The 23,607-nt window shown below is 40.9% G+C and overlaps 2 protein-coding genes across 8 annotated transcripts in view; one reads left to right on the top strand and one right to left on the bottom strand.

The window, feature by feature from the left end:
* fli1 (Fli-1 proto-oncogene, ETS transcription factor) overlaps positions 1-22,333 on the top strand; it is a 67,922-nt gene extending 45,589 nt beyond the window's left edge. For 5 of the 7 annotated variants that reach the window (XM_084064845.1, XM_084064848.1, XM_084064844.1 and 2 more), the window contains 5 exons: positions 12,328-12,387; positions 15,576-15,635; positions 16,563-16,610; positions 16,927-16,995; positions 17,967-22,333. In XM_084064845.1, coding sequence (XP_083920971.1) covers positions 12,328-12,387; positions 15,576-15,635; positions 16,563-16,610; positions 16,927-16,995; positions 17,967-18,499 — 770 coding nt within the window. In that variant the 3' untranslated portion in view covers positions 18,500-22,333. The remainder of the gene's footprint in view (positions 1-12,327; positions 12,388-15,575; positions 15,636-16,562; positions 16,611-16,926; positions 16,996-17,966) is intronic. The other 2 variants (XM_084064849.1, XM_084064847.1) reach the window with 1 other exon arrangement.
* The window catches only part of ets1 (v-ets avian erythroblastosis virus E26 oncogene homolog 1), a 252,782-nt gene that overhangs the window by 140,992 nt on the left and 88,183 nt on the right, over positions 1-23,607 (bottom strand). The window lies entirely within an intron of this gene.

Below are 23,607 nucleotides of genomic sequence, written 5' to 3'. Positions count from 1 at the left end.
GCTTCTTTTCACTGAATCAGCAGTATAACGATGACTCACTCCTATGATCATTATTTTTATACTGAGATGCCGCCTATAACAGGTTACATGGCGAGGAGGATGCCCTCATCCTTGTCTCATAATGATCGCTGCCCTAAACCAGTGGTTCTCAAACTTTTTCATGTCAAGGACCCCCAAATTGAGACTTATTAGCCCGCGTACCCCCATTTGAAAAGATATGCCAGGGACCCCCATAAGAGAAGATTTTTTACGTCTCTAGCAGTGATTCTCAACCGTTTTAATTTCAAGGACCCCCAGTTTGACATGCATTTAATGGCATTTATATCTCTGGGACCCCAATTCATATTGTGAAATCAATGTTAATTTAACTCTGAGAGTGTACAAATGGAACCAAATGGACCCGTAAGGGTCCATTTGGTTCCATTTGTACACTCTCAGAGTTACAGACCCATAAGGGTCCATTTGGTTCCTGTACATCATTTAGCTGGGGACCCCCTGGAACCCCCTCAAGTACCCCTGGGGGTCCCCGGACCCCACTTTGAGAACAATGGCCCTAAACGTTTCCAAAACAACGCAACAACTGAACGTGCAAAAAAGAAAACATAAACCAAATTTTCCTAAAGCTAATATGTCAAAGTCAGTTCCAGAGGAAACCTTTAGAGTTTTCCTGAAGGAGAAGGGGGGGTGGGGGGTGGGTTGGGAGAGGCTGTCATTACCACATGCGTCTGTGGTGGGATACGAAAAGGGAAAGTATACAATGATTGGTTCTTTTTTATCTCTCCAGCTGTGGCCTCCCAAGTTGAAACCACCATCTCTCTCTCTCTTTACGGTGACTCCTTAGTATTACAGCTTCCAGTGGTGGAAAGTAACTCAGTACATTTACTCAAGTACTGTACTTAAGTACACTTTTGAGGATTTTTTTTTTTACTTTACTGGAGTATTTCCAATTGTCTATACTTTAATTTCTTCTCCACTGCATCTCAGAGGCAAATATGGTACTTTTACTCCACTACAATTGTTTGAAATCTTTAGTTATAGTTACTTTGCAATTATCAATTATTACATTATAAAACATACATTAACCACTTTAGCCCTATTTTATACCTCGGCTATTTGAAAATAGATGATCTACAAGCTCACAACGTGTCACATTGTGACACGTTTTGAGCTTGTAGATCTGCTATTTTCAAACATTACTTTAACTTTTGGTACTTTAAGTACATTTTGATACCAATACTTTTGTACTTTTACTCAAGTAAATGTTTTGTTCCAGACTTTTACTTGTAACAGAGTACTTCTAGATTGCAGTATTGATACTTTTACTTTTCCCACCACAGACAGCTTCACAGAAACAGGAGTGTTGCTGCACCATTGCTGAACCTATTGTCAGCTGTTTTAGAAAAGAGCCAGTATTGTTTGTTTAAGGTCTGTAATATGAATGTATTTTCATGTTTCATTTGTAGGCCTATGTTTTTTACATTCAGATAACTACAGAGCAAGCCCTGCACACAGCCCTGCTTTGCAGTCCTGCAGTTTTATCCACATTCACACCTGGGAGATGCTCAATAAAATTGTAATTTCCGACCGTTTGCCACCAGACCGCGCTACCGCGGCAACTGGGTCTTATATGCGTCTCACACAAAAGGTCCCATGATAGCACTTTGCTGAGACGTCAGCCAAGACTTTCACAACTTGTTGAGGGATTCAAGCCTTCCGGTTACAAGCCCATTTCTAACATTTAAGTTGCCATTAGACTTAATCCCTTATTTTCTCTCATTCGGTGGTCACACTGAATATCTTTCAACTGCATTTTCAAGTCATATGAGGCGCTGAAAGTGATAGGCAGTGCTGGACAGTAATGAAGTCAATTTACTTGAGTACTGTACTGAAGTACATTTTTGGAGTATATGTACTTAACTCGAGTATTTTTCTGCACTACATTTCAAAGACAAATGTTTTACTTGTGACTCTTTATGGTGGAAATTGCCGATCGTCAAGCTCACAATAGAAAATAGTAAATACTGAAGAAAGTAAATATACCTCAACATGTTACTTAAGTACAGTATTGATATACTTAGTTACTTTACACCATTGTGTATTGCACCTCCAGCCTCTCTACCACTGCAATGAAACAGAGGCAATTTTGTAATTCCAGTCAGGGAACAACTCATATTCTCCGCTTCTGCTCAGTGATGATTCACCGCTACGAGTGTGGTTATTTTTTCTTCTTCATTTTGACGTGCATCATCACAATGTCACCCAGTACGTTCAGACAGGCAACCTTTACAGCGGTGCAATCCCAAATTGAACAAACTACATCAAAACATTTCGTTTACTCTAGGCGAACCTGTTTGAAGGAAGAACCAGACGTTTTATCTGAGTTTTCCGTGTGTGTCTGTATAGACCAACACGGGAACTACAAATTGCACGCCCACTTTTGAGACAGCGCCACTACTTGAGGTCCATGAGAACTATGAACTGCAGCTGCCAATGCATTCCCTATGAGAGGATATGAGAGTTAGCCTACTTTTAAAATATTCCTACATTAACTGGAGACGATATTGATTTAAATAAAAATATGTTTCCAAATGTATGGAGTGTCTTTGTGAACATATCTTCTTGTTTTCTTAATAGTTGATGTGTTTCACATTTAATTTGCCACTTTAACGAGTTACCCATAATGTTAACACAGTAGAGGGTAGACTGCAGACAGACAAGTTGTCGCATTTCAGTGACATCACTGTCTTTAGGAGCCGACCAGTGGCCCACTGTAGAGGCAGAACAGGCGGTCGCCTGCCCAATTAAGATCTTGCCTCCCCTAGAAACCCCAAACAACCCGAAAATGTGTCACGCATCCAACAAGCTTTGAACCGAGCAGATTGGACCTTCTGTTCCAGAGATAATGACCAAAACATATTGAAAACGGCCACTTCCGCTGGTTTTCTGGGTATTGAAAACCTCAAGGGATGCGTCCGTGACGTATATACCATGCGACTACTTAAAAGTAAGATTTCAGAAGCTAGAACTTTTGACACACTGATGGAGTATATTATAGTATATGGGTTGTATATCGAGATGACAGGTATGGGACATTAAAAAGGATACATTAAACGAATGGGACAGTTTACTAGAACACAAAAAAAATCGCTACAGCCTCAGTAGTTAACCAGTGAAATTACGGTATTTTACAATGCCTCTCATAGAGATTGCATTGAGAGCTGCAGTTCATCGTTTTAAAGTACCTCGAGTAGCGGCGCTGTGTCAAAAGTGGGCGTGGATTTCTAGGCCGCCCCACTTCCGGCTGTGTGTGTCTATGTGTGAGTATGTGTGTGTGTTCCCTTGAGGAGATTATACTGCAATATATTCAAACTCACTTTCTCTCTCTACACAGACACACGAGTGTGCATGCATGCACACGCACGACACATACACGTATGCACGTGCACACGCACGCAAGGGCACACGCAAGCACGTATGCACGTGCACACGCACGCACACGCACACGCACACGCACACACACACACACACACACACACACACACACACACACACACACACACACACACACACGTTGTATATACATGTTGTAAACCGTGCCAGTATTCGCTTCCTCCCATGGCTCCTTTCTCATACAGATGGCTTTTAAAGCACCTGTATTATGCCGTATTAAAAAGTTGAGCCTGTCTGGGTCTCTCTCTCTCGCTGGCTCAGACCTTGGGTTAAAAATGGCCCATGACTCGACTCTTTCCCCTCTCTCTCTCTCTATCTCTCTCTATCTCTCTCTCCCTCTCTCTCTCCTCTTTCCCGTCTCTTTTCTTCTCTCTCTAGTGCTCTCTAGGCCTCCTTGTTTTGACTAGAAGGCTGGTCCAGCAGCCTAAGTCTCTCAGGAGGAGCGCTGCATGCACCACACCCCAGACCGAAGTGGAAACTGGCTCAGCTCACTGTCAGAGAGGAGAGAGAGAGAGGAGGGGGGGGACACAGAAAAAGAGGCCTGGAAAAATGAAGGAGCATTGAGGGGGTGTGTGGGTGTAGGAGGGTTGTGGGGGGGGGGGTGTCTGTCTGTATACACATTACGAGTTCTCAACGGGCCTGAAAATCAAGGCCCAGCCCTAACTGGGCCCTACTGGGCCGGCCCGAACAATTACCATACTTTTAGGCCTGAAAACACAAAAAAACCCAAAATGTGTCATTGTGCGCTTAATGTCTTCAAAGTTACGCATCCAATGAGCTTTGAACTGAGCAGATTGGACCTTCTGTTACAGAGTTAATGGCCAAAACATCTTGAAAACGGCAACTCGATTTTCGATTAAGTTTTGGCCATTGTCGCCCGTTTTTATTTAATAGGCGAGGGCTAAGATTTTTCGGGGGTAATAGATTTTTCTTTTTTTTTCACAGAACCCGAGGCCCGGCCCGACTAATAAGCATAGATTTTGGGCCCGGCCCGAAAAAGCCCGGTCGGGTAGGGTAGGGTCGGGTTCGGGCCGAATTTGAGAACTCTATTGTGCGTGCGACCCCTGAACCTCGGGGCTCAGGCTATTCAGTCCCATGCTGGTTCTTTTTTGGTTCTTAATTGGACCAATGGCTGCACTTCTAAGAGAGCGCCACAGAGTGTTTCTGCACTCTTCAAAGACAAACGAAAACAACAAACAGAGTAATCATTGAAGATCTTTGGCGCTATGAGATATTGCCACCTCTTCTTCTTCTTCTTCTTGTTCTTTGGAATGCTTGTAGCTTGCCCAGAGAAAAGTCTTTGAGACTCAGTCCCGACGCTCGGAACCGCTACGCTGTGGGTGTAGGAGAACTGTGGACCAAGCCACATGACACATTTACTGGGCATCTGTGTTCCTCAGCTCCATACCAGACAGTAGCCGCGTTCTCTGCCTTCGTTTTCTTTTCAAATTCCAACGTTGTGTTTCGTCTGTCGGGTTTTTTTTCTTTTTTTCCTCCCCTCTCTTCAGTTTCTTCAACCCCCACCACTTTCTTCGTCTCTCTCTCTCTCTCTCTCTCGTTCTCTTCCCATCTCTCAAATCCTGCTCACTTTTCTCCTCTCCTCTCCTCTCCTCTCCTCTCCCCATCCACACGTTCCCCCCAAAAATGTTCGTAGACTACCTTTTTTCACTGATAAAAACTAAGCTATGATGACTAAAACTAAGACTAAATATATTGCCAATTTCGTCAACAATTAAAAAATAGACTAAAATTTTAGTGAGGGATCAGTGGAGAAGAGATCCAGTAGAACTACAAGACAAGTCATTTTATGTTTGGTTGCGCTCAGGTGTTGCACTCTGAAAATAGCAGATCTACAAGCTCACAGTGCATCGCGAGCTTGTAGATCTGCTATTTTCAGCATGCAACCAAGTTAGTCGACTAAATCAACTGTAGATTTAGTCGACTAAAACTAGACTAACAGTAAAACATTTCAGATGACTAAAATTTTACTGAAACTAAATTCAAAAGACTATGACTAAAACTGAATCAAAATTTGCTGTCAAAATCAACACTACTACTTCTACCTCACTGTTTCTTGTCTTCTTCTCCCTCTCTCCCTCTCCCTCTCCCTCCCTCTCTTCTTGTTTGCTCCCCTCCATCTCTCCCCTCCTGTTTGTGACCCTTCTCTCCTCTCCTCTCCTGGAAGGAGGTAGCCAGCCAGCCCCCCTTGTGTTCTTTTTTTTTTTCTTCTTCTTTTTTTTCGTGGCATGGTGTGCTGCAGGGTTGAAGTGGATGGGGGGGGGGGGGGGAGACCAGGGCCAGTAAAACAAAGAGAGGTTGTCTGCAGGCGAGGGAGGCAGGAAACGAAACGTCTCCCAGGACTTCTCCTCCAGTCGCTGCTCCTTTTGGCCGTCCTGCCGGCCCCCGCTGCAGATTGAAACTGACAACCCTCCGCCGAGTCCCGGCCGCCCTCCTTGTTTTTTACCTCCCTATCCCCTCTTTCTTTCTTCCTCTTTCTCTCTCCTTCTCTCTCTCTCTGCCTTTCTCTCTATTGCTCTTCCTATACTCTCTTTCTTTGCAGTCCTCTGATCTCTTCAGTGGTAGAAAAAGTACTCAAATGTTTTACTTAAGTAAAAGTGTCAATACTGAAATGTGGAAGTACTCTGTTACAAGTAAAAGTCCGGAATTTCAAATTTACTTGAGTAAAAGTACAAAAGTATTAGTATCAAAATGTACTTAAAGTACCAAAAGTAAAAGCACAAAAATGTTTGAAAATAGCAGATCTACAAGCTCACAATGCGCCGCGATGCGACACGTTGTGAGCTTGTAGATCGGCTATTTTCAAATAGCCTAGGTATAAAATAGGGCTTAAGTGGTTAATGTATGTTTTATAATGTAATCATTTATATCTGCAAAGTAACTAGTAACTAAAGTTATCAAATAATTGTAGTGGAGTAAAAGTACAATATTTGCCTCTGAGATGTAGTGGAGTAGAAGTAAGAAGTAAAGACAATTGGAAATACGCCAGTAAAGTAAAAGTACCTCACAATTGTACTTAAGTACAGTACTGTGAGTAAATGTACTTAGTTACTTTACACCACTGGATCTCTTGGCGTATATCTCGGTTCTTCCTCTCTCTCTCTCTTTCTGCCTTTCTCTCTATTGCTCTTCCTATACTCTTTCTTTTCAGTCCTCTGATCTCTTGGTGTGTATCTCGGCTCGTTCACTGCATGGCTTTGGAACATCGCATCCCATTTACTTCCTACTTGCTCCGTTTCACTTTTTAAAACCCTTTTTTCAACGTCATCGTTCGCGTTCACTCCACCGCTCTTCTTTTTTCTCTCTTTTTCTCCTCTGTGGCGCTCCATTCAGTCCAACCACAGACAGACAGACAGACAGGGGGGAGAGAGTCAACTCTTTGTCTGGCCCCTGCTAGGACGGGGCCCTCTAAAGCAACAGCAGGGGGGGTTAAAAGTTGAAAAGTTAGAAATTAGAGAAAAAAAAGATCAAAAGGTCCCCTAAACGGCGGGAAATGTGACCGGCCGCGGCCAGAGGCCAATGTTTCTAAAGAAACAGAGAACAAGTGAGGAAAAGGGAAATAAGGCAAAATAACATCCTGTGAAAGTATACTTTAGAAGATGTGATTGGTTTTGAAATGTTTTCACTGGTTGGCATCTTTACAGTATGACAGTGTCCAATATAAGCGAGACAAAACGCTTTGTGTGGCAGATTATCAGCAGTGGTGTAAAGTAACTAAGTTCACTCTACTACGATTATTTATTTGAAAACTTGAGTTACTAGTTACTTTGCAGATATTATTTATTACATATTACCTATTTTATACCCAGGCTATTTGAAAATAGCCGATATACAAGCTTGAGCTTGTAGATCTGCTATTTTCAAATATTTTAGTACTTTTACTTTTGGTACTTTAAGTATATTATGATACCAATAGTTTTGTACTTTTACTCAAGTCATTTTAGAATTCCTTAATCTTTAATGGTCAAACAGAGAGGAAAAAGAGATGGAGCTGTAAAGCAGTTTTTCTCAAACGTTTTGGGCTCAGGGCAATAACTTGTTTTCATCCACAGCACCCCTGAATTACATTGTTACTTTATAGAACCTAAACATTTCTGTCATTACAGTACGTAAATATGTCAATCTTTCCCCCTGAGATAAAGCATGTCACGAGGAAAACTTGTCATTCAGTTTCCATTAGGACAGAGTGCAAATAACGTTATACTTTACGATGAACCCCAGCATCCCTTTTCTGTGGTTGAACATTTGCCAAAAATAGCTGATCTACTGTACAAGCACACAGCGCGTCACAATGTGTCACAACGCGCCACAACGCATCACAACGTCACGCGTTGTGAGCTTGTAGATTGCCTACTTTTGACAGATTTCGTGTAGATTGAAAAAGAACACGCCAAGTACAGTCAGGTCCGTTTCTTATTAGGGTCTGAGTTGTCTGGGAGGCATTGCCTCGGAGTTTGGACAGCGGGGGCGCGGCCACTGCGTTGTGATTCAAATCAACAGCCAATGAAGAAAAGGGGGCGGGATCCAAATGCAGTGGGTGTTGCATCTAAATAGGATCGACGGGAAGCAATTTCCCCTTGAGAAATTTCGGCCGCCATTGTTGTGTACTGCTGTTTGTCTCTCGTCGGACTTTTTACACGAGTTGCACAGCTCTCAGACCGGTAAGAGGCGTGTGAGCTCAGATTCAGAGCGTAAATTACATCCCGCCCACAAATCCCAGGGCTCTGGCCCAGAAGTTCCTCGCAGAGCCGGCGAAAACTTCTGGGAACTCAGATTAGGGTCTGAGTGGTTAAACTGAAGTGATATTGATTGATTCCAAATATTATCAAAGTATTCTGCGGCACCCTGGCCCTGGACTTGTACGTCACGGCATGCACCCTAGGGTGCCACAGCACCCACTTTGAGAAACCCTGCTGTAAAGGGAAGAGGAGGAATGCCCTTATTTAGAGAGTTGTATTATGAATGAAGCCACACAGTAGTGTGTGAGGCAGCAGGTTCTGTTTTTATGAAACCATTGTATTTTGCATCCAGGAGAGGGCAGTATTGTACAGTATTTGGATAAAGTATTGACATGACATGGCACCAGTAGCAGGTTCAGTGAGATCACACACAGTGATGAGTCACTGAAACCTCAATGTGTCTTATGTGAAGATCAGTGGTGGAAAAAGTACTCAAATATTTTACTTAAGTAAAAGTATCAATACTGCAATATAGAAATACTCTGTTACAAGTAAAAGTCCGGAATTCAAAATGTACTTGAGTAAAAGTACATGAGTATTGGCATCAAAATGTACTTAAAGCACCAACAGTAAAAGTACTCATTACGCAGAATGTCCCATTTCAAGTTTTCAAATGTATTACAATCTTTGGAAATAGCAGATCTACAAGCTCACAATGCATCGCGACGTAAAAGTATTGAAAATGGGAAATACTCCAGTAAAGTAAAATAATCCTCAAAAGTGTACTCAAGTACAGTACTTGAGTAAATGCACTTAGTTACTTTACACCACTGCACACGACATGCACAGACATGTATATAGGCATACCCCACTGAGGGTTGGTCACACAGTACAATGGCTGACAAAAGGTAGACTAGCTAAGTCGTCTATGCTGTCTTGTGACTGATATCTGACACGTCTGAATTGTCCTTATGTAGTACACATCATCCACCTAGACCACACACGCACACGCTCACGCACACGCGCACACACGCGCACACGCGCACACACGCGCACACGCGCACACACGCACACGCGCACACACACACACACACACACACACACACACACACACACACACACACACACACACACACACACACACACACACATGAAATTCTAGGAATTTCTTCTCATTTAGAAGTACTGTTATTTGACTGTTACTCAATTATTTACTCACTATTTGACATACTGTCCTGTACCAACCGATCCCTTTCTTAGTCAGTGATGCTCATCTTTTCTTTGTGTCCCATATCATCATAATAACTGTGGAAAATCTACTAGAAAGTAGAAAATAGCCAACGGCATCTAAAATGACAGAGAAATGCGTTCTCCGGATTGAATGGGTTAACCGCTTCCATCATCACCAGACACTGTAGCACAGCGTTTCCCAACCTCGGCACGGCGGACCTTTTTGTGCCGCGTGACATGCCTTGGGGTTCTGATTAAAATTTAGAATGAAAAAAGAACAACCACCCCCCACACACACACAATAGATACGTGTGCTCAGGCTGCCGCTGCCTTGAGCTCATAGTCCCTCGCAGACACACAGGCACAGCCAATCGACCCTCGCCCATAGGAATGTAAATGTGTGGCTTTGTCTCCATGGGGCCATCACATGTACTCCCCTGGCAGGTACTCAGGCCTGAAAGTTTGTCGGGACGGGCCGATACGGCGTTCAGCAGATCCACCAAACCGGGAAGAAGAGGGGCTGTCAAGCCCATGTTATAACCTGCCCACTGACTAAAGCCTGTGTTATTCTTTGTCCAATGGTTGCGTCATAAAAACTAAATAATGTATTTTCAACTGGGGGAAAAAAAGTATTGATGTGTATTATTTATTCTTTAGCATGCATCCATAGAAATGAAGGGAGAGATGCAATGCCAATGCCAGCGAGCATCAATACAAATATTTTTCTCAATATCAAACGAGAAAGAAACTCAAGAAACTCAGAGAATATCTGGCCCGGTCAACATGTTTTTGATAAAAAAATAAATACATATTTTCTCATAAAGTATAGCTTGAGGAGGTTGCACCATTGACCACAGAGCTGGGGGTGAAGCTCTGAAATCAACAAATGCACGAAGCATTAATTCACCCAGTCAGACACATACTGTAAAGCCACTTTGAGTACCTAGAAATGCCCTATATAAATCCTATGTATTATTATTATTATTATATATGTGAAACACACACATACATGCATGCGTACGCACACACACGCTCGCTCACTCGCTCGCACGCACGCGCGCGCGCGCGCGCACACACACACACACACACACACACACACGCACTTCATGCTTTTTATGACTGCCTGATACGCAGCAAAAAACTGACCCAGGTTGGAAGGGTCACAGCTATGGTCTGTGAAGTTCAAAAGCGTTCAGTAGTGCTATATGGGAAACATGGAAAGCTACCGCCCGCAATCAATCACCCTGACATGTGTAGATAAAACAGGACGTATCTCTCGCGATCGGGGCATCAAAAGCGCTGCGGTGCGCTCCCCTCCAAATTGAAAGTCGACTCAATTTCACACTTGTTTGGCTAGTATAGCATGGCAACCAAACAATGCCCTTGGTAGTTTGCATTGTTGCGGGTTAAAACGGTTGAACAACGCGTCCTTCCACCTGGATTGGAGATGGGGAATATGATAGGCGTGGTGGTCAGAGAGACTTTTCCCTGCCAGTGTGGTGTCCTACATCATGCCTTTCATGGGTGTTATCATGTTGAATATCTTTTTGTCTAGTCGTGTACTGCGGAAGGGCCACACGGGGGCTGGAAAGGAAGCAGTGTAACTAACGGTAACCTACAAAGGATATAGCGCTGACATCAGCATGCTGTTAGGAGGTCAGGAGGTGATACTTTTTATTATAGTGGCAGCTGTGGATTGTTCCCCCTTCATGAATACATACTGTCTTGTTGTCCTACATTATTGTACTGTTACTGTTGTAAAGTTCTTTCTTGAGCGTGAGGGGAACCAGGGTAGTGCATCTTTCTTAACCCATTAAGACCCGGAACGCATCTCTGTCATTTTAAGATTTATTTGGGCTATTCAAAAATAGCAGATATACTATTCATAGTTCATAGCGTGGTACCGAGTGCTATTTTTTGAAAAATCGTGAACATTTTTGTAAATCTTCGAATATAACATATTTCTTAAAGCGAACATTTGTAACTCAAAGCTTTGCGTCTGGGGGTCCCTGGAACAACATATTTCAAATGTTTGCTTTAAAAAATATATATTCAAAGATTTGCACAAATCTTCACGATTATTTTATTATTCAAAAATAGCAGATCTACAAGCTCATAGCGCAGACCCTGTAAAGGGTCCATTTGGAACCCCCCCCAAGGAACCCTGAGAGTCCCTGGACCCCATTTTGAGAACCACTGTTCTATTTAAAAATAATAATAATAATAATTACACACTGTTATCAGATCGGTACTCTGTATCGACCGATACGCAAGTTATGGGTTATCGGAATCGCTGTCTTCCTTCCAATATGTTTTAATAAAGTATGTGCTAAGGAGAGAGCGTGGCCTCTCTCCAGGACAAATATAGAGACCCTGTTGATGTGGCAGCAGGTGGTAGTATGAGATGCTTAGCTAATCACACACACCCAAAGCACAGGTATTGTGGTTATATGATGCTTAGGTTGAAGAGTAATGTAGCACACAAGGGCTTCACTGGCATTGGCAGGGCAGGCTGCAGCTGAACTGTTCTTGAGTTGGACTTAATTATCTTAGATAGATAGTTCACCCAAAAAAAACATATGTTTTTCTATTGATTAGTCACCCCATCATGGAGACTTGAATTCATGGATATTATTTTTTTTGTCACATTCCTAAGCCAATAATTTGATGACCAGAGGACCGGTAGGCAGTGGTTCTGGTAGGAGACACAAAGGAAACTCTTTGTGTCTCCCACTGGAAACCGCTGCCGGTCATCAAATTATTGGCTTAGGAATGTGATAAAAACAAAAAAATATCCATGAATTCAGCGTAACAAAAAAGTCATTTTGGGGGTGAACTATCCCTTTAAGCGCGTCGGTGGTGTTTGTCTCGTTCCATCTCTATTTCAGATGTAAAACATTTGAATATTTCAAATGAACAATGCATTTGTTTTCTCTTTCTTTTCTTTTAGACCCTTCATATGATGCTGTACGGCGGACAGGATGGTCAAACAACATGCACAGTGGCAAAGGTGAGAGCAGTGATCAAAACTTTACTCTATACGATCATCCCTTATGGTTGAACGGTTGAGCTTTTCCTCCTGACAGTCTTCATCATTATAATCATCTTATAATTAACCCATTAAGACCAGGAAAGCATCTGTCATTTTACTTTGGCTATTCAAAAATAGCAGATATACAAGCGTTTTACTCAATTTTAACTCAAATCAGTTTTGGAAAAACTTATGTTGCTCAGTGGTTCTCAAACTGTTTCATGTCAAGGACCCCCAAAATGATATGTATTTGGCCGCAGACTCCCATCTCAAAATATGTTGTTCCAGGGACCCCCAGAAACAGATTTGAGTAAAAAAAAATTGCTTTAAAAAATATGTATATTCAAAGATTTGCACACATTTCCACGATTTTTCCAAAATATCAGATTAGATCTACAAGCTCATAGCTTGAGCTTGCATATCTGCTATTTTTGAATAGCCAAAGTATGAAATATTGGTTACACATTAATTAAATGCGTTCCTGATTTTAATGGGTTAAGGGTATTGTGCTATTTTTCAGTATTCACGATGGCTTGTTATCACAATTCCCCTTGTTTGTTAGTCGGTGGGGCAGCATATGGTACACACTGCAGAATCAGAATCAGTATACTTTTCATTACCAAGTATGTGGGCACACATTTGTGTCAGTGCGGTTGGTAAACATTTGAATTATTTACAACTATTCACCCCCTGAAGACATTCAAGAAATTGCTAGAATGCAAGCAGAGGCTGGTATAGCAGTATAGGTAGACACCTATAAATAAATATGAATTGTTGGTTATTGCACATGGTGAAATTGTACACAGGGTAGTTGCATATAAATGCCACAATGCACTTCATAAATGAACTTATTATTGCACTTTCAGTATTGTGTACTCAAACAGAGAGGAGCATTACATTTCAACTTACAGTGTATACAGACAACCCTCTTTGGTTGTCTTGATTGCTCCTAAGCAATTTTTGAAGAAACAAATGAGACCTAAGTGAAAGTGAAATTATCCGTAAATGAGAAACAATATTTTCTCTCCTTTCTGCCTCCTGAGCAATAGCACAATGAGAATGAGAATTTGTTTTCCTTATATACAGCAGCATATACATTTACTTAAAGAATATACAGTATCTACGCATGTAATTCAAACTTTGTGTGCCCATGTCAAGGTACACCAATTCAAAAACTCTACCCACACCTGTATTCATAGCAGAAAATAGCAGATCTGGAAGCTCACAACGTGTTGTGATGTGACACATTGTGAGCTTGTAGATCAGCTATTTTCACTATTTAAAAATAAATACAAATCTTTTCTTTTTAAATCAATAAGAATAAGAATGCATTTTCAACTACAGTATAATGACCCAAATAGCGTCGCCAGGTTGAAAGTGGCTAACAAATACATATATTTTTAGGGGGTGTAGAACTGGCCTCTGCAATAATAATGTGTGTGCCTCAGCACACCATTTGGGTACCACTGCATTAAACTTAGAATGGAGAATGGACTCACTTGAAACTCAGTGAGGCAATGAGAGCTCCTGAGGACAGAGAGGGATGGAGAGAGCCGGTCAACATGGGATAGATTTTAAAAACTTTTATTTCTACTCCACTATAGGGCATCGAAGTTGCGGCCACTTCCGGGTTCCACTGCAAAATTCTCAATGCATTTTTCCCATTGACTTTTCCAAAAATATTTATATCAATTCATTTAAGCCTAGAATCAAGCCATCCAGGCTCCTGGTGAATCATGACCATTAAAAAATGTTTTCTGTGATTTTTTTAAAATATTTAATTATATGATATACTATATTTAATAAATACCCTTTGTTTTGCCGTTTTCAAATATTTCTTTTTTACAGAATCAAACGTTTTATGGTCATGATTCACCAGGAGCCTGGATAGCTTGATTCTAGGCTTAAATTAATTGATATAAATATTTTTGGAAAAGTCAATGGGAAAAATGCATTGAGTATTTTGCAGTGGCACCAGGAAGTGGGCGGGAACTGCGATGCCCTATATCTCAGAGGCAAATATTGTACTTTTGCTCAGGGGAGAAAATTTGGCTTGAGGCTGGGGGATGCCGGAAGCGTGCGCGAAAAACTGCGTTTTTTTTTGTGGATTTTGTTAGTTTCTTTACGGTTTTTGGTTACTTTATTTCGGTTTTAGGGTTAGGGTTATGTTATTTAATTTATATTTTTGCCTGATTTTACTCATTTATTATCAAAAAAAATATTATTGTAATATTTAGTTGTATTATTCTAAATTACTTGGGGGGGTTCAATCGGAAGCTAGGGGGGGACAAAACCCCCCCGTCCCCCCGGGATTTGCGCACATGACGATGCGTTGTGAGCTTGTAGATTTGCTAGTATATTTTGATGCCAATACTTTTGTACTTTTACTTAAGTAACATTTTGAACACAGGCCTTTCACTTGTAACAGAGTATTTTTATATTATGGTATTGATACTTTTACTTAAGTAAAATATTTGAGTACTTTTTATAGGATAGGATAGGATAGGCTAGGATAGGCATTAAACTACCTGAGTTGTTCTGACGCGGCATAAACCCACACCCACCCGGCTAGTCTCTTTGCCATTTTCAGCCAAACGCCCCAAGTATGTGCTAATACCATCTGACCCATGTCTGGGACCGTCCAGAGGGGAGTTCCAACATCCACAAAGTACACATGCAAAAGCAGACCACCAAAGATTAAACCTTCTGCCTGCTGTCAGACCATGAGAAGCGGGTAGTTAAAAGTACTGGGTGCAGCCACAAGCTTCTGCTCTGTTTGCTTTGGCCAGACCCTGACATGCCATTAAGATGTGTAGCCTGGCTATACATGCCCTAGTGATTCTCTCTCTCTCTCTCTCTCTCTCTCTCTCTCTCTCTCTCTCTCTCTCTCTCTCTCTCTCTCTCTCTCTCTCTCTCTCTCTCTCTCTCTCTCTCTCTCTCTCTCTCTCTCTCTCTCTCTCTCTCTCTCTCTCTCTCTCTCTCTCTCTCTCTCTCTCTCTCTCTCTCTCTCTGTCTCTCTCTCTCTCTCCTGCCTTGCTTAAATTTATCTTTTCAATTTCTCTCCCTTTTCCGCCCTCTCACCCACTGTCACTCTCTTTGTCCCCGTCTCTGTACCTCTTTGTGTTCTCTTGGTCTCTCATTTTCTCACACTCTCTTTTTTTCTGCAGGTTCGCCAGTGGTTACTCAGAATGTCTCCAAGTCCACTGAGCAGCCCAGACCCCAGCCAGGTAATCACTCAACATCATCGAATAGAATCGAATCGAATACATGCATGTATGTATGTATGTATGTATGTATGTATGTATGTATGTATGTATGTATGTGTGTGTGTGTGTGTGTGTGTGTGTGTGTGTGTGTGTGTGTGTATGTATGTATGTATGTATGTATGTATGTATGTATGTATGCACTATGTGTGTTTGTGTGCGTGCGTGCGTGCGTGCGTGCGTGCGTGTGTGCGCGTGTGTGTCTGTGTGTGCGTGCGTGCATGCAAGTGTAAATAGTGTATTCATGTACATATACATACTATGGAATTAAATTTAAGATTCTCAAATGATCATGTCCGATAGCATCAGTTTATGCCTTTTAGTGTTAAAAAGACGTCAGTCATTCCCATCATACGGTCTGGTGACAGTGGAGAGGTACAAATGTATGAAGTCGACAAAGGCAGATGTCTTAGTTCTAAATGTACTTTTAAATCTGGTTCAGCTTTTCGTCTGACTCATCTATAAGTGTTATGAATGGATGGGAATAAGTATGCACTGTGCACCTTGCACCATCCTCAGCTACTGTACTGGGTGTTTAGCCATGTATTCTAATTGAGACACAGAGAGGCAGGGCTGTGTCATTAGTGCCATGTATTATGTCAATTCATTTCTTCTTAGAGGTGGGCTACCACATGCTAGTCTCACTCAGTCGACTTTTACACTGCCAGCAGACTGTGAAATAAAATAAAAATAATCCATAAAAAACGGGAACGCATCTGTGTAACCACTTAAACCTTAAATACATTTACAAAATTACAAAATAGCAGATATACAAGCGTATAAGCTACAAGCTTGTAAATCTGGAACCCCTCAAGGACCACTGGTGGTCCCCGGACCGCTGTTTGAGAACCACTGCCACTAAGACATTTCTCTCTCCCTCTCTGCCCACAGATCCCTACCAGATTCTGGGTCCTACCAGTAGCCGTCTAGCCAACCCAGGTAAGATGATGAACGATGGTACTGTAACAGCATAATATGGCCGTGTGTGTTGCTCATGTAATATATCTAGTGTCAAATATATCTCCTTTCACTGTGTTATTGAGTGTACTGTACGGAATTTTGTGAAATATTACGAAATGGCTCTAAAATGTACTTTTTGTTCAGTGATGTCAGTGGATGAGGAATGTGTCATGGATTAAGTTTTGAACATTTTAGAATAAAATGCGATTGTGTCCTTGCTGAAATGTGCATCAGCATTCATGTCTGGTTTCTCTGCGTCAGTGATCTGCACAATGTTGTTTGTGTTACTCTCCAGCACCTCATATTAGCACCTTCTTGTCCGAACAGCAGTGGTGGAAAAAGTACTCACATTTTTTACATAAAGGTAGGGTAAGTGATATTTTTTGGTTAAAACTAAAAGTTTTGGGTTAAAATGTTAAAGCACTATATTCTGATGGTAATCATTGCTATAGAGTGTTTGTTCAGTAACAGGTGTCTCTCTGTCTCTCCAGCTCTTTAATAAACAGAAAATAAATGTTAAGGTAGGTGACAAAACGTCAGCCAATCAGGAGAGGGTAGTACCCATTTATCAGCTTCATTTTTATAGTTTTCCAGTTCCAATTTTGTTCGGCTCATTTCTCTGTGTCATCACTTCCAATTTCACTTGTTTATCTGGATCCTGATTGAGTTCTCTATCTATATACAGTATATTGGACGAAATTGGTATCCTGATTGAAAATACATTTTCTGTTAAATAAAGAGCTGGAGAGACATGGAGACTCCTGTTACTGAACAAACACTCTATAACAATGAGTACTATCAGACTATAGAGTTATTTAACACTTATTTTAACCAAAGAAAATCACTTACCCTACCTTTAAGTAAAGGTAGCAATTACCACATTATACAAATACTCTGTTACAAGTAAAAGGCCTGTGTTCAAAATGTTACTAGAGTAAAAGTACAAGAGTATTGGCATCAAAATATACTTAAAGTACCAAAAGTAAAAGTACTAACATGTTTGAAAATAGCCGATCTACAAGCTCACAACGCGTCACATCATTGTAGATCGGCTATTTTCAAATAGCCTATGTTTTATAATGTGATAATTTATATCTGCAAAGTAACTAGTATCTAAAGTTTTCAAATAATTGTAGTGGAGTAAAAGTACAATAAATGCCTGTAATGGAGTAGAAGTAAAAGTATTGAAAATTGGAAATACTCCAGTGAAGTAAAAAATACCTCAAAATGATGTACTTAGTTACTTTACACCACTGCCCAACAGTGTTGGAGTTCTGTTCTTGACCTGCTGTTCCTTTTTTTTTAACTAAATCTAAACCTCTTTCTCTCTCCAAGGTTCCGGACAGATCCAGCTGTGGCAGTTCCTTCTGGAGCTCCTGTCCGACAGCGCCAACGCCGGCTGCATCACCTGGGAGGGCACCAACGGCGAGTTCAAGATGACCGACCCGGACGAGGTGGCGCGGCGCTGGGGCGAGCGCAAGAGCAAGCCCAACATGAACTACGACAAGCTGAGCCGCGCGCTGCGCTACTACTACGACAAGAACATCATGACCAAGGTGCACGGCAAGCGCTACGCCTACAAGTTCGACTTCCACGGCATCGCGCAGGCCCTGCAGCCGCACCCCACCGAGTCCTCCATGTACAAGTACCCCTCGGACCTGGCCTACGTGCCCTCCTACCACGCCCACCAGCAGAAGGTCAACTTCGTGTCGCCCGTGCACCCGCCGTCCATGCCCGTCACCTCCTCTAACTTCTTCGGACCCACGCCCACGTACTGGAGCTCGCCCGGCGCGGGGATCTACCCCAACCCCAGCGTTCCCCGCCACCCCAACACCCACGTCCCGTCCCACCTGGGCAGTTACTACTAATATACATGCACCCCCCCTTCCCCCCTAAAGCCTCCTTTTCGCCAGTTTTTTTCCCCCGCAACTACCCACTGAGCATTTTTCGGGCTATGAGACGTCTAAAATACGCCTGTGGCTATAACGGCTAGGCTAAAACCGGGTTATAACTGGTCTAACAGTGATTTTTCCCCCCAACGTCTATTCTTAGCCTAGACGTTGATTAGCTGTTTTTTAAGCGTCTATTGTCTATATTATAGCCGTTGAGATGACGTCTATAATATAGAGGCTCTATATATAGACGCTTAAAAAACAGCTAATGAACGTCTAGGCTTAGCCTAGACGGTGAAATAACTTTCACTTTTAGACCAGTTATAACCAGGTTTTAGATGGAGGTCTAATAGCCGACTATGGCTCACTGGGTAAGTCAACAATCGCTGACGTGCACTCGCAGACAACGCCAAACCAACTAAGACTGAATTCACGAGGAAACTTGTGCTCTCAAGAAGATTCCCTGCTCTTAAAACGGCAAAATGAAGGATGCTAAAACTAAAGGAGATTTTTATATGCAAGAATTTATAAACAACTGGATGCCTATGGTCCAAAAAGATGGAATACTACTTAACTTTACAAGACCAGTGACTGTTTCCATGTTTTGTTTATGTATTTGGACGTGCGTCTGTATTTCCTGTGCCTTTCTCTCCTACCCATAATGCCTCTGGAAAGCTGCACCTACAGGCCAGTTAAAGTGCCTTCCCAAACTCTGACACGATGACAACCCACACAGTCACAGCAATAGGAACGGGACAGTGGACAGTAGCCTCCTCCCCTCCATCCCCTCTATACCAGACATGGGCCTATAGTCTTATATGGGTCTCAATCTAACAGCCTCTCCTCAGTACATTTATGTACATTTAAAGCTTCGAAGCATCTGCCTTTTTTCAACCGTCTCTGTTGGGGGGGGGAGATCTCTCTGATTCCCGGCCACATCTGTCTAACGTTAATGTCCGTCTCGTCTCGTCTGCTCATCCGTTTGTCTGCGTCCCTTTATATGTGTGTGTGGAGGGTCTTCTGGAAATCTTTGGACAAACCTTTTGTAGGGGAGGGGAGGGCAATCTCCCGGAGAAATGGACTTTTCTCAGCACTGAATGAAATTTGTGGCAACTGGAATATGCCATTCAACAATTTAATTTATCCTCCAAACTGGAAAGGCTTAGAGAAGAAGTTGGAAAGGCCAGAGTTGGAAGCGCTGTATGTTTTTTCCAGACCCTTGAGGTCAAACAATTAATTGAAATCTTTTTCAATTACATAGCAAGTGTTTTTGCGGTAAGTCTGCCCTGGAGTGAAAGATGGGCAGTGTGTGCACTTTTTGAGTCATACCCATTGGCTCCATTGTGCTGGAGAGAGGGGGGAAAAAAAGAAGTAATTGAAACAATTTGTGATAGTAATTCAACCCAGGTCTCATGTTTTCAGGGGCCCACACACCAAGGCTGTTAAATGTTTGCCAGGCTGTTTTGCCTTTCCAGCTGTGCCATTCCCCAGATGTTTCATTGCCTGGACCAGTATTAATGTGAATGTCTTCTGGTTTGTGAAACATGCGTATAAAGGGATACCCTACAACAAAATCAAACTTTGTCAGACGTTATACACCGTACAGCAGAAATATTTTTTATGAAAAATGAATCACTATAGCCTACACTCTGTGGTCAATGAAAATCAGTGGTGGAAAAAGTACTCACATGTTTTACTTAGTATCAATACTGCAATAAAGAACTCTGCAATAAAGTATCTGTGTTACTCTAACAGAGTAACACAGATACTCTGTAACAAGTAAAAGTCCGGAATTCAAAATGTACTTGAGTAAAAGAACAAAAGTATTGGCATCAAAATGTATACATATCTTTTGAAAATAGCAGATCTATAAGCTCACAATGCGACGCATTGTGAGCTTTGTAATATTAATCACAATCTACAAAGTAACTAGTAACTCAAGTTTTCAAATAATTGTAGTGGAGTAAAAGTACAATATTTGCATCCGAGATGTAGTGGAGTAGAAGTAAAAGTACTGCAAATTGGAAATACTCCAGTAAATTACAAATACCTCAAAATTGTACTGAAGTACAGTACTTAAGTAAATGTACTTAGTTACTTTCCACCACTGATGAAAATACAATAAACCCTAAAGATACTGTATGCAGCATCTACTTCCTTGAATTCAGTAATAGTGCACATCTACAATTTATTTTCTTCCAAAAAACCACTTGGTGGATGCTTTTATTCAAAGTGCCTTTTATTTTTTAGCACGGTTAGCAAGAGTGTTGGAATGGAGCCTTTAACCTTGGCCGTTTTAAGTGCTAATCCATACCCACAAGGCTACAGAGTATATTACGCCCGTTGGAATAGCATTGGATCTGACCAATCATTGTCAAAATACATAAAACACCTCTAAATCTGACAAGAGCTCTGACAAATTTTGATTTTGAAGTGGACTCTGACAACGGTGGTTGTCTCTGTCTCTCTTCCTTCTCCATCAAGGCCATTCAGGACCTAAACCCTTTAGGTCAATTCAAAGAAGTGACTTTACAGTAAAGTCATGTCATTTTAGCCACCAATACACAGTTTTCAGTGTATCAGGTCTGGATCTTAATTGGAGAGCATGTGATTTTGAATGTTAGTTTAGTCATTGTTGATATAAAGACCAAACAGCCAAACCACATATGCATCTCAAGTCAGGATTCAAGCTTAACGTAACAGTATTATGTTCAAAGCAATGTCCACATTCAGGTGTTAGTGTTCTTCTTCATGGAAAAAAAAAAAGAAAAAGTATTACTTTAAAAAATAACTGAAAGTGGACACTTGAAAATAAATTACTTGGGAATAAGTAGTTTATCAAAACCGATAATAGTATGACAAGATGAAACAAAGAAATCCTCAGATTCGCGAATGCTGTGCGTTCGTCAGACCTATTTTCTATTATTTTGTAAGCAACAGTCAACTAGGCATTAAAGCAACTTACTGTATAAATTAAGCAGAGTTATTTTCATATGTGACACAGTATTAAAAGAAAATCAAGAGAATTAATACGAGTTGACCTCGGTCAAAAATGCAAACCTTTTGAAGTCCGTTTCTGCTACATAGTATGTTCAACATTTTAAGGGTTTTTTATCTGTACATTTGGGCAATACATTTTTACATTGTATGTTTTTTTTTTTGTTATCGTTATTGTTTCTGAAATTTGGTTTTGTAACGTCCTCAGTGCCTTGAAGTGCACAAGATATTGTCTAGTTAATTCTACCACAAATGCCTGCTTGAGTCTTAATCAAATAGCCAACTTAAGGGGATTTTTTTTTGTACATTATATACAACATACGATGAACATGGATGCTTTTCATTGTTAAATTACGTCTCCTGCCTAATAAGCCCTGGAATTGGCAGCTTATCCTGTGCCTTAACATTTGCCAGGTATATTATGCAAAAAAACATAAATAAATAAAAATTACAGACAGATAATATCTACAGCCAGCTTCTCTTAAGGTCTCCTAGCTTTAAATGAACAAATAAAAAGGAACATGTCATTTTGTAGCATGAAGAAAACGTTTTAAATATGTACCCTTAACTACCATGTTTCAAGAGCGTTAATATTCATCAAAAAGGGAACTGTGCTACTTCTTATACGCAATGTATTTTGGATATCAAATATATATATATAAATATATATATATGTGTAATTTTGCAATTAACCAGTGTATTATTATTATTATTATTATTATTGTCATTCCTGCAATGTATGAAGTAATACCTTTTGAAAAAGGGCTTTTGTATAGGAAAAAAATGTGACAAAATAAATGTTTTTACCTCTCAGGTTGCCCTCCATTGTCTGCCAATGGCCTTAACAGAATGCAAAAGCCTTACATTCCTATTGTTGACATTTGACACACAACTCGTCTCCAGGCTAGTGACTACTTTCTTTTATACATCTCTGATTCATATACAAAGTGGTTGACTTCAGTGCGGGACTCATACTATATCATCTCTTTTGCTAAACACATTTTTTTATATTACTCCTCCTACAAATGTTGTCCTAACATCACACAAATTGGATTGTTCATATTTCATCCTTATTGGCTAAGATTTGCTTCCAAAGTCTGCAGGAGTGGCCTGTTTTGTACAAAATTCTACCTGAAATCATGAACGCAGCGACCGATTGCCGTGAAATCTTGCACGCACATCCCCACTAGGCCAAGTAGAAAAAAAGAGAGAAAAAAGGCCTCCTGGTGGCGCTATAACAGACCGATGTGAAACATTTGGGGCAGATGCTCATTTTTACCAATTACCCCGCCCCCCAGTTAAAAATCGCTAAAACGATAGAAAGCAATAAATGATTTTTTTTAAACTCATATTTTAATTATTATCATTACAAACTAATAAAAAACAAATTTGTCCTTTAAAGAATCCACTGATTGCATTAGTCACACTTGAGAGCTGACCAGAACAGTTGCTAACTAGTGTAAATCTGCATCAAAGGTTGGTTAAGTGCCCATTCAAGTATAGCTTGATTGTAGATGGTCAGATCTATTCATACAATTTGCTTCCCCAGATTGTATCCGTCACTTGCTCAAGTGTTCTAAAGATTACCATGTGGTCCTTTACTCAGTGGTGTGTTCTACCAGTGTACGCTATATACGCAGTATACTCAAACCAACATTTTGAAGAAAATAGTAGGCTACACCCTCTGCACTGGTGGAAAATGTACTCAAATTGTTTCCTCAAGTAAAAGTATCAATACTGCAATGTAGATATACTCTGACTGTTACAAGTAAAAGCCTGGAATTCAAAATTGACTTGAGTCAAAGTACAAAAGTATTGACATCAAAAAGTCCCAAAAGTAAAAGTACTCATTATGCAGAATGTCGTTTTTCAAGTTTTCAAATGTATACAAATATTTTGAAAATACAAGCTCACAGCATTGTGAGCTTGTAGATCGGCTATTTTCAAATGGCCGAAATGTATATAGAGCTGAAGTGGGTAATGTGTGTTTTGTAATAATAATCAAAATCTACAAAGTAACTAGTAACTAAAGTTTAAAAAAATAAATGTAGTGGAGTAAAAGTACAATATTTGGATCCGAGATGTAG

This window comes from Gymnoscopelus microlampas (genome assembly GCF_963454915.1).
Source record: "Gymnoscopelus microlampas genome assembly, chromosome: 8".
NCBI classification, from domain to species: domain Eukaryota; kingdom Metazoa; phylum Chordata; class Actinopteri; order Myctophiformes; family Myctophidae; genus Gymnoscopelus; species Gymnoscopelus microlampas.
Note: the sequence above shows the minus strand (reverse complement) of the source record. Positions and strands in the feature narration are given on the sequence as shown.